The sequence below is a fragment of the Morone saxatilis genome, unplaced genomic scaffold, assembly GCF_004916995.1.
Source record: "Morone saxatilis isolate NCDOM2014 unplaced genomic scaffold, NCSU_SB_2.0 Contig18, whole genome shotgun sequence".
Classification (NCBI taxonomy): Eukaryota; Metazoa; Chordata; class Actinopteri; family Moronidae; genus Morone; species Morone saxatilis.
Genome location: NW_023339740.1, coordinates 10,590,082 through 10,599,767, shown reverse-complemented (window position 1 = coordinate 10,599,767; position 9,686 = coordinate 10,590,082). Strand labels below are relative to the sequence as shown.

Sequence of the window (9,686 nt, the reverse complement as noted above, 5' to 3'; positions counted from 1 at the left end):
GCGGAAGAATCCAAGATGGGTGAGGGAACACACACACACACACACACACACACACACACACACACACACAGATGTTACAACAGGGTGAGACACTGTGAACTTTTTTTTAGTTTGCAGCCAGCAGTCAAAACTTGGTAAAAATCCAAGTGTGTAATTCAAACACATATCTCAGGATTGCTGTTAACTGTAGTAATATACTGTAGCTCCAGGACTCTGTTTTCCTTAGTTTCTCTTCCATCATCTACCGCTGTGAACCAAGTGGTGATGTAGCCCATTTCCCTTTTGCAGTGTTTACGTAGGTTAAGCTTGTAAGTCTGTGCACAGAACCCCAGAGTGTACACCGGCATAAATCAAAACTATGATTTCAGCGTGCAAATGGATTTCCTGTTATACTAGTATAAAGGGAGCATCTGATTATATGATCGATCACTCTATGAGCTCTGTTCACAGCACCTCCTAACACCCAGAGTAACATGAAAGTACTTGTCTGTCTAGGCCTGATCATCCTGAATGCTTGGTATGGAAAGTTTGTGTCAGACACCAGCCAGAAGCAAGAGAAAGCAAAGGTCATTGACGTCACTGTGCCTCTGCAGTGCCTTGTCAAGGACTCCAAACTCATCCTCACCGAGTCCTCTAAGGTGTGTGTGTGTTAACGTATCACTGCGTCCTTTTGATTATCCACAAATCTGTATGCATGTGTATGAATCGTTTCTCTGTGTGCAGGCAGGGTTGCCGGGCTTCTATGACCCCTGTGTAGGAGAGGAGAAGAGTCTTAAATTACTGTACCAGTTCAGAGGTGTCATGCACCAAGTCATCTCTGCAGACACCGAGTCGCTACGGATACCCAAGCAATGTTAGTATGCAGACTAAGTGCTGTTACAATGTAGCTGTTCACTAATTACAACATGACTAAAGTCTGCAGTATATGCATGCATCCATGTTCCATTTCTTTTGTCTTTCAGCTCACAGAATTGAGTCTGAGTCTTAGGAGCCCACCGCTGTTGGAGCACCAGAGGGCAAATGCAGATAAAAACAGACTTTGTGTAAACGGAAGAACCCAAGAACGGAGGGGGACACATCAACAATAAGTCTGTTTCTTTCCTCTGGTCCTCTTCTGTCATGGTATTAGTGAATCTGTTTATCGAGTTCCTCCACTCCTCCCTCTCCTGTGGGCCATCTCCGCGGTTCAGCAGAATACAGGAGTCAGCTCAGAGTTTCTACAAGGTGTCATCCTTTGTGTCTCTAGTCTGCCAAACTTGACAGGGCTGCTCAAATATCTGCCTGCTGCAGGAGATAAGACATTGGCCCTGAACATAGTTTTTATATATGCACTACACAGAGGGGACTGATGGTCCCATCAATAATGAGCTAAAAGTGATAAATTTAAAAATGTGTATTGACATTTATTATGTCAGTTATATACAAATGAGCTGTAGTATCACCCCATATAATTGTAGTTTCTATACTGTGTATCACCCCTGGTAGGTTTTAATCTAATAATGTTATAACATACTGTATCATTTCACTAACTCATGCAAATGTTTAGAGTAACACTATGCAGGATTGTGTCTTGGCGACCATGAGACTGGCCAGGATTTGAGGATTGATGTGTAACTCGTGTTTATGTTTACTTGTTGAAATGTGTCATCCTATTTTATCATGCCTTTTAGTGACATGTCTGCTGCTCATGGGGGTGCCAGTCAGCAGGTGAAAACTGGTGCTCAAAACTTATATCTGTGAGGGGGTTGGTGATATAGAAGTTGGCGAAGGGAAAGTAATAGAGATGCCCTTTGATCCAGCCACGGAGAGACAGGCTTGAATTCTTCATACAGATTTCTTTATATTTCAGGCTACACTGCAGTTTAAAGGCAGAAATTCCACTTAGATTTGATTTGCGTCAGTGTTTATTGATTAACTGCACAGTGGCAGCAAAAACAGAATTTTTGACAATGATTTTTAATGCGGTGAAGGTTATAGTTTATATTTCACTCGAGTACATCCAACACTAAGCCCTAGTTTATGGTTGGGATGCGACCAGTAGAGGGTGTAGGTCAACGCTTTCTGTGAAGGTCATGTTTGCAGCTGACTAACTTGTTATTAGAGCTGACCTGAGCCACACTAAAACCATTTTACTGATGATGGCACATTTACACAGCTGGATTTATTCGTGTGACTGTTTTAATTTGCAGTTCTCTCTCTTTGTTCAATTTTATTTTAATTAATCTGCAAATGCCATGTTACTACTTCTTCTACATGGTAATGTATAAGATGCTAAAACCATCCACATACTAACTTACCTCTGCTGTTGCTATCAGAGGGGTGAGGTTGACATGGGAAAGAGTAAAATATCCTATGATGCACTTTCTGTTCAGATATAGATAGAAGTCCCAAAGTTTTTATTATAAATTGCACATTACAACTATAAACCCCTATTCCTCACCCCAATCTGTCTATGTGTCAGTAGTTGTAAAGTTGGATTGAAACTGTAACCACAAAGGGAAATGCGAGTGAGCGAGTGTTAGTACATTATGTCTGTCATGGGCTGCTGGGAATCCTTGAAAACACTATCAAAACCACTACTGTAGGATACAATTGATATTTTATTGAGTACAAAGGTAATATTTTGCACACAATGTACAGTATTTCAAACAAATATTAGAGGTCAGTTGTCATGAAAGTGGCGAAGCCTCTAATCGAAGCTATACACTGTTACTGAACTTCAGAGTTCGGGGTGACTCTAAACGGTGCCCTCCTTTTGATTCATTTAGGTTTTGCCATTGCTGTGATCGACCTGAAGGTGTGGGTAGACTCAAATGAAAACAGCACTGAGATAGATGTTTCAGTATTTAGTCGGACTGTCTGTCTCTACAGTGAGATCCAGTGGTCTAACGTTAGGGTCACTATCACACCAGCCATTTTGCACTGGTTCTATTTGTACTCTTGTTTTAAGTGTGATGTATAAGTATTTTGACAGGTCAGCTGTTCACCTCTGCTCCAGTGCCACCATGAGGCCAGCAGAAAGACTGCTCCCTGCTGTTACACCCCAGCCCATCATCCAAACTGACTCACATTAGTATGTAAATGTACTGTATGGTTCGGGAGCCTGTGTTCTGTCCTGTAAAGACTACAATAAATATGAAACAATCACGCTCTTGTTTGATGTTTGTGATACAAAAAGACAAAAAGCAACCAGTTAAAACGGTAACTCTTTATTTACAATAGTTTACAATAGTTTCACAGAAACAGTTTGCACCACAGTACAGACAACGCTTTCTCAATAAGGGGATAGGACAACCCAGGATCAGATTAAACGAGCTGTATCACAATGAGCTTTGTTAACATTAATTACACTAATGTCTTAAAGACGCTGACTAAAACTGGAAATTTGTGCCTGAAGGTGTCTTCAGGTTCTCTTCAAGACATGAATGTCCTGAGAAACAGCAAATGATTTTAGGTCTTGAAACTTAAACCCTTAACCTTAAAAACCATCATCACCTGGGTGTTCACTGGGTACGAACCAGTTAACCAACATTTGTAAATACCAGAAGACAAGAGTGCAGAGATGAGCTTAACCAATTTAAACTCTTGGAAAGTCTTGTGTTCTTTACAAACCAAACATTCATTTGTGTGTGTTAGTCGTTCCCTGGACAAGTCATTGATCCTGCATTGGAAAACCTCATCCTGGACTAAATATCCAAGGCTCTGAGTCTAAAATCTGTCACTCTACAGTATGGCTTTTATATAATCAGAAACAACAGCAGATGGCACATGAATAACAAAGCTTAAAATCTTTCATCCAAATTGCAACCTTTATGGAAAAAGTTCCCCAAAAAAAACATGTTTTCCATTAAACCCTGCGTTATCTGGAAGCAACTGAATACTGCTGTGAAAACATTAGTGAGAGGCGATAAGAGACGGAGATCTGTTCTTCTGATCTGACCCTTCAGAGACAAAAAAAAAAACAAAACAAAAAAAACCCAACCCTGCCCATGGTACTTTGCAGATATCCATTTCTCCATCTTACAAAAGACCAAAAACTGTGGAGCTTAGTTGAGATAACTCATAGCAGCACATGCATTGCCAACACCCTCGTACAGTTTTATCCATTCAAACACACACACATGCATAATTTAAACTGGACTCTTGAGAGAATATTTCCAACAACACTATTCCAGTTAAGATAGCTTTTTTTCTGTTGATACTTAAACAGGACGGCTATAGGAGTTCCCTTCTATAAATATAATTTGTCTCTGAAAACTTTGTCATGAGCATGAAACAGTTCTGAAACAGAAAGAAAAAAGGAAAATACAAATAATGGTTTGGAAAATGTAAGTATTCGTTAACAATACCACTGTTCAATCCTGTCATGAAATGCAGCCAAAACACTGACCAGATGCAACAGAAAACACCTTTACTGAAAACCAGTTGAAAACTCATGTTATCCAAGTCTTGACAGTTTCTGTCTGTGAAATAAGTTATTTACTATGAAAAACCTCTGTAGCAATAGAATGAAATAAGCAAAATCAGAACAATGTTTAAACGTTTTTGAAAAGTGTGTGAAAGCTCCACATGTAGCCAAGTAAGATCTTGATTCAGAGGAGTAGCCGAGGCTGGAAGACAGTTTGTGAAGTAGAAGGAAGAGTAATGAATGCTTGGTTCAGCTGTACAGGCTTAAAGCCTCAGTGATTTTCTTTCACAATGTCAAAATGACAAAACAGAACAACAAACAGAAGAAGCAGATGCAGACTCTATTCTCTTATCCTACATCTTTGTTCTATTGGATTATACCTCAGCTTAATACTATAGCACCATCTGAAGCAATTAACACAAGGCGTATCATGTTTTCTCATTGAAACGGTTAATTGTGTAACATTAATAGAGGCATCTAAGAGAAATCAAATCCAGTTTAATCAGAAAGACATATCTGTCCCCAGAAAGGTCAGATGGATATCATTTTTTTTTACAAAAGTGAGAAAAGTGCAAACTGTCTTTCCCACAAATCCCAGCATGCACCATAGTGGGTGGCAGTTGTGTTCTCTTTATATGGCAGTTCAAACGTTTCCAGTGTTCACGAGACACCAAGTCCCAACAGTAGCGGTTTGCTAATGCTAATGTCATCTACAGACGGACATCCATTCAGTGATTGCCTTACGCACAAAGTCTGTAGGGAAGCAGACACAAACCTTAGTAAATCTAAAATAGCACTCAAACTGTTTTCAAATGGGATAAAGGCTTGGGATAGGTCCACCAAAATGTTTATACAAAATGTGGGTTCTTGTCTGACCACGCAGAACAGAGACTGGCGGGTGCAAGACCTGAATTTGAGGAAGGGTCAGTCCAGCAGGTGGAGGGGCAGCAGGAGTGGAAGGGGGTCAGAGTTCAGGGTTTGGCCTGGGGGTCAGTCTAGCAGGTGTTTGCTGGGGGCTACACGTGAGCGATGGGAGCGACGGGTATCTGGCGTTCCGTGTGTCTCTCGGCAGCTCTGGCACACATATGTCTCTGGCACGTGGCTCTTGCGGATCTTCGCGCACGACAGGTGGATCCAGGTGTTACACTTGTTACACTCGATCATGGCCCGGCCTGCAAAAGGCTTCATGCAGAAACACGTCACCAGGTCCCACGAGTCGTCGTCTGAGAAGTCAGGAGAGAGCGCACGCTGAGTTAAGCTTGTTCACAAACTTTTAACAGTGTAATGTATGCACCAGTATGAATCCTTACCTGAGTCTACCATGATGTCTTCATCCTCTCCTGAGCCATCTTCGTCTCTGAACACCACCTGCTTCCCCTGGCGGAACACCTTCCTGTTTCCTGAAAAGCCATCCACCTTCTGTACTTTTACCACCCCTTCTTCGAGGTCTTGACCATCCCAATGTCGACGTTCCTCCTTGGGCTCCTCCTTGCAGGGGGCGGGGCTGGGCAGATGCTGCGGTTGGAGGGGAATGCTGATATCGTCTTCTGGCTCTTCTTTGATCGTTCGCCCACCAAAGGAGACGGGGTACTGCAGCTCTGGGACTGTTGAGTGGGCCTGCTGAACCTCACTTTCCTCCCCGGCTGAATGCTCCCTTTCCTTTCTCCTTTTCTTCTTCTTCAGCTTGTCAGCTTTCCTGCGGTCATCTGGGTGCAGGGTGGTGATTGTGTGCTGCAGACGAGGAAAACAAAGCACAGATGTCAAAAAGGGATGAAGGTGAACATACAAGACTAATGCTGTGACATCAATTCAACTCACATCTTTCTTGGTGTGACTGGACAGCGGGGCTCCTGGCTGTGGACGCTTCCTGTTCCTGTCCTGGGGGACCTTTGGAGGGCGCTGGGGGCAGGAGGTTGGGGGTCCCGGGGTCCAGCCATCACTGTCAGCTGTGCTGCCGGTACTGTTGGGGGGGCTGGAACTACTGCGCAGAGGAGAGTCCTGTAACAATACATTAAGAAGTGAATGCAAACTCACATCAGGAGACAAAGGTGGTTGAAAGATTCTAAATCTGTCTGACAATTCTTTGCAAACATTCATGCACTCAACAATAAAATGACTGTCTTGTATTATTTATGATTTTCAATCAACACATTGACATCGTACCAAGGATTAGCATAACATGCTGTGCTAGTTTAGAGATCTGTGTGTGGGTTAGGTGCTATACTGGCATTGGTTATAATTTTAATTGGTATAAACTGAATGAGTGTCACTGTATCGTAGGAATCAGAAAGTGTCAGAAATTCCCTTGTGTAACAACGCAGCAAAGCTGGTTTTATGAATCAATTTTAAAGAGCGACCAGTAATGAAACTGCAGGCTTAAGTACTGTCATGACAGCTTGAATGAATCATTTATCATACTACATTGTTCATTTTAATTCAGACCTCCATGAGCTCTCATATTATTATATATCCATAAGTGGCAACAATTTTGCAGTATTTCAATCAAGATGTTATTTGAGTATCAACAAAGGACAGCCTTGCATCACGTGACAAAGAGTGTACAGGCAGAGGGAGTGGAAATGAAAACAAAGCTAGGACGTGTTAGAAAGAAACAGAAGAGCAACATGGTGAAGGGAAAAAAAAAAACCTTTGAAGATAAAAACCACAACTAGAACGAAATGAGTCAGAATCTAGGAGTCCTGCCACTGAGGGTGAGGAAATAAAATGTGTCCAACGTGAGTTTTGACAAAAGCAATTGTGCTCGCACTGAAAAAGAGCGTGTCACGCTTTGTTTTTGGTTTCAAAGAAAATGACAACATGAAATTTTCAAGCTGTGTTTTGCAAAACTGAGAGTATCACCACAATTTTAGTAACTAAGCTACAAAGGTCACGGAAACCTTACCAGAATATCCCTGCCACCTAGAGGGTCTCCCCTGTTGGAGTTTGGATGGTGTGTGTAACAACAGACAGTGGATCCAACACTGTAAAGCCCCCCTTGATAACAGGACACGGGTTCAGTGTTTTGGCCAGTGAAAGTGCTTGTTTCTTTATCACTATGCTTTTATTAAAACCATTGTTTTCAACCATGACAAACTGTGTAAGAGAATGGGTATGAATACAGAAATGTCAGACAGCAATCTAGACAGGAGGCCATGAAGTCATTTGTTACACTAATAACAGTCAGAACTGGTATGTTGTATGCAAAAGTGTAGTCTAACATGTGAATGGTAAGAAAAGGCTATGGTTAATTCTTAACAGAGGGCGTGCTGAAACTAAAATAAACGCTCTGAGCCAGAGAAACTACAGAGACAAAAGACTCTGTTTAAGATAATCTCATTGTCTGGCTATCTCACTCCCCGTCCCCCAGCACAAGACGCAATTCAATGAGCATAACAGAGTCTCATATCCAATTTGCCACAGTTCCAAGATTTTAAAATGATATGCGACTTACTTGTTAAGACAGTTTGCCAACAGTTTCACTAAATCTTCTCAGTCAATGACTTGCAACAACACAAAGTCTAGACTGCTCAATTTCAATCACAACAGATATGCAGGATTTTTTTTCCTAGTCAGTTAAAATCTCCTTCAAGTTTTAAACATTTTCATATAAACCCATCCAGTTATTTTCTCAGGTGATAAAACTGTTGTATTGTCTTATTACTGTATCACAGACATTTTGACGACATAGTCGGTCTTTGCGTGTAGATTCTGTTATTCACTGTATCCGTGTTTTCATTTGATTGCATTAACATTTAAAAACACATTTTAAAACGCGCCCAACGACCTTTAGTGAAGATGTGTTCACAGCCACTGACCGCCTCGTTCACTCACCTCTTGGGGATATGGGATGTAGCCGGCGTAGGCCAAGACAAAAGTGCAAAACTTGTTAAAATCCTCTACTGTTCTCCTCCTCCTGTACGGCGGACTGAAGTCCTGAAACACAGACACGTCGGTGAAACATTAGCCGCATCAAACATAAACATCCCGACATGATCGACACACAACCACAACGTTACTCTGTAAAGTGACAAACAACAACTGAACGAAGCGGAGTTAAAAATAAACATGTCGACAAACGTCGCTCAAAGTTTCATTAATCACATGGACACATTTCTCTGTGGACTCGAACCTTTCTACCAACCCCCACCGATTAACACAAGACAGCTAACGCTAGCTGGCTCTGCTAGCGATAGACAGCACATAAGTAACTCACGCTGAAGAGCTAGCTGCTGGCTAGTGTCGGTGTTGTTTCACCAGCGAACTAAACTATGAAGCAGTAAATTAATTAAAATAAAAAGAGTCACAGAGTGCCATAAAAGCATCAGTGTTAGCCAACTTTTATCCGACGGTAAACGCAGACTGTGCTTGTGATGGCAACGTATTGAGCTAACGTTAATGTTAGCATGCTGATGATGGGATGTTTTATTCTCGACGATACGTTGAGCGAACTGCAGCGACATTAACGACTCACAACACAAAGTCAAGCTTTAGCAGCGTTAGGTGACAGTTTAAACCCAGCCTGTCTGGATCCTCGGCGTGTGTTAACTTATGTTCGTTAACCTCTGCACCAGCAGCTAACATTGTGTCAACATTAGCACAGGGAGCTAACGCTACCCAATGAGCGCCGCTACCACAAGTGGAGTTCACGTCGTTAGCCTCACTGTCACTGCTCACTGCAAACAGCTGCACTCAACACTCACCTCCGACTGAAATGTACGGGATGTCGATGGGTTGATGTCACCCATCCTCAGTAAGTCGCCGACCACCTGGCGTGTTGTCGATGTACGAGGCTAAACGCTGGAGCGGCGGGTCCTCGATACGACTGTAAACACCGGGGTTACCGTCGCTTTACAGCGTTTACGTTGAAGCGAACGTCAACGTTACTTGTGCTAAAACTCGAAGCAACAGTGTTCACTCAGTCTGCCACCAGCGCCGACGACAACGTTACTGGGACTACTGCCGGTAAACAGTCAGCCAGCCGAGCGCCTCAAAGTTGTAAAACGTGCCTCCCGTGACCGGTGGACGTTAGAAAACGTCCCCGCTGTATTTCCACCGAGCTGTCCGGTAATGTCTCCGTTTGAGCCAGTTTAGTGACTGCTGGGGGAGCGGTTCACTTTGGCTGTCACCAGCCCCTTCCTCTTCTTCATGGCTACAGCAGCCAGTGAACAAACTGGGGCATTACCGCCCTCTGCTGGTGTGGGCCGTCTGTAGTCTACATCAATATTTCTCCCTTCAGCAGATAAATAATATCATTACTGCAGCCACAAATGGGCGTTCT

The 9,686-nt window shown here is 42.6% G+C and overlaps 2 protein-coding genes across 2 annotated transcripts in view; one reads left to right on the top strand and one right to left on the bottom strand.

The window, feature by feature from the left end:
* Positions 1 to 3,119, top strand: part of LOC118327851 (dnaJ homolog subfamily C member 11) — a 10,207-nt gene extending 7,088 nt beyond the window's left edge. The window contains exons 13-16 of the mRNA XM_035661340.1: positions 1 to 19; positions 496 to 638; positions 724 to 853; positions 963 to 3,119. Of these exons, the coding sequence (XP_035517233.1) occupies positions 1 to 19; positions 496 to 638; positions 724 to 853; positions 963 to 988 (318 nt within the window). The 3' untranslated portion in view covers positions 989 to 3,119. The remainder of the gene's footprint in view (positions 20 to 495; positions 639 to 723; positions 854 to 962) is intronic.
* A 125-nt stretch (positions 3,120 to 3,244) lies between these two features.
* phf13 (PHD finger protein 13) lies at positions 3,245 to 9,686 on the bottom strand. Its single transcript, XM_035661339.1, has 5 exons — positions 9,109 to 9,686; positions 8,240 to 8,341; positions 6,227 to 6,406; positions 5,719 to 6,139; positions 3,245 to 5,631 (listed from the first exon to the last, which is right to left on the bottom strand). The coding sequence occupies exons 1-5, from the start codon at positions 9,151 to 9,153 to the stop codon at positions 5,399 to 5,401; spliced, it is 981 nt and encodes a 326-aa protein (XP_035517232.1). The 5' UTR covers positions 9,154 to 9,686; the 3' UTR covers positions 3,245 to 5,398.

Bases quoted from the DNA above. Each gene is read 5' to 3' on its own strand.
- phf13 (XM_035661339.1), bottom strand. From the start codon at position 9,153: ATGGGTGACATCAACCCATCGACATCCCGTACATTTCAGTCGGAG. The intron at 8,342-9,108 runs GTGAGTGTTGAG...TCTGTGTTTCAG, and splicing joins CCCGTACATTTCAGTCGGAG to GACTTCAGTCCGCCGTACAG. The intron at 6,140-6,226 runs GTGAGTTGAATT...CCTCGTCTGCAG, and splicing joins CCAGTCACACCAAGAAAGAT to CACACAATCACCACCCTGCA.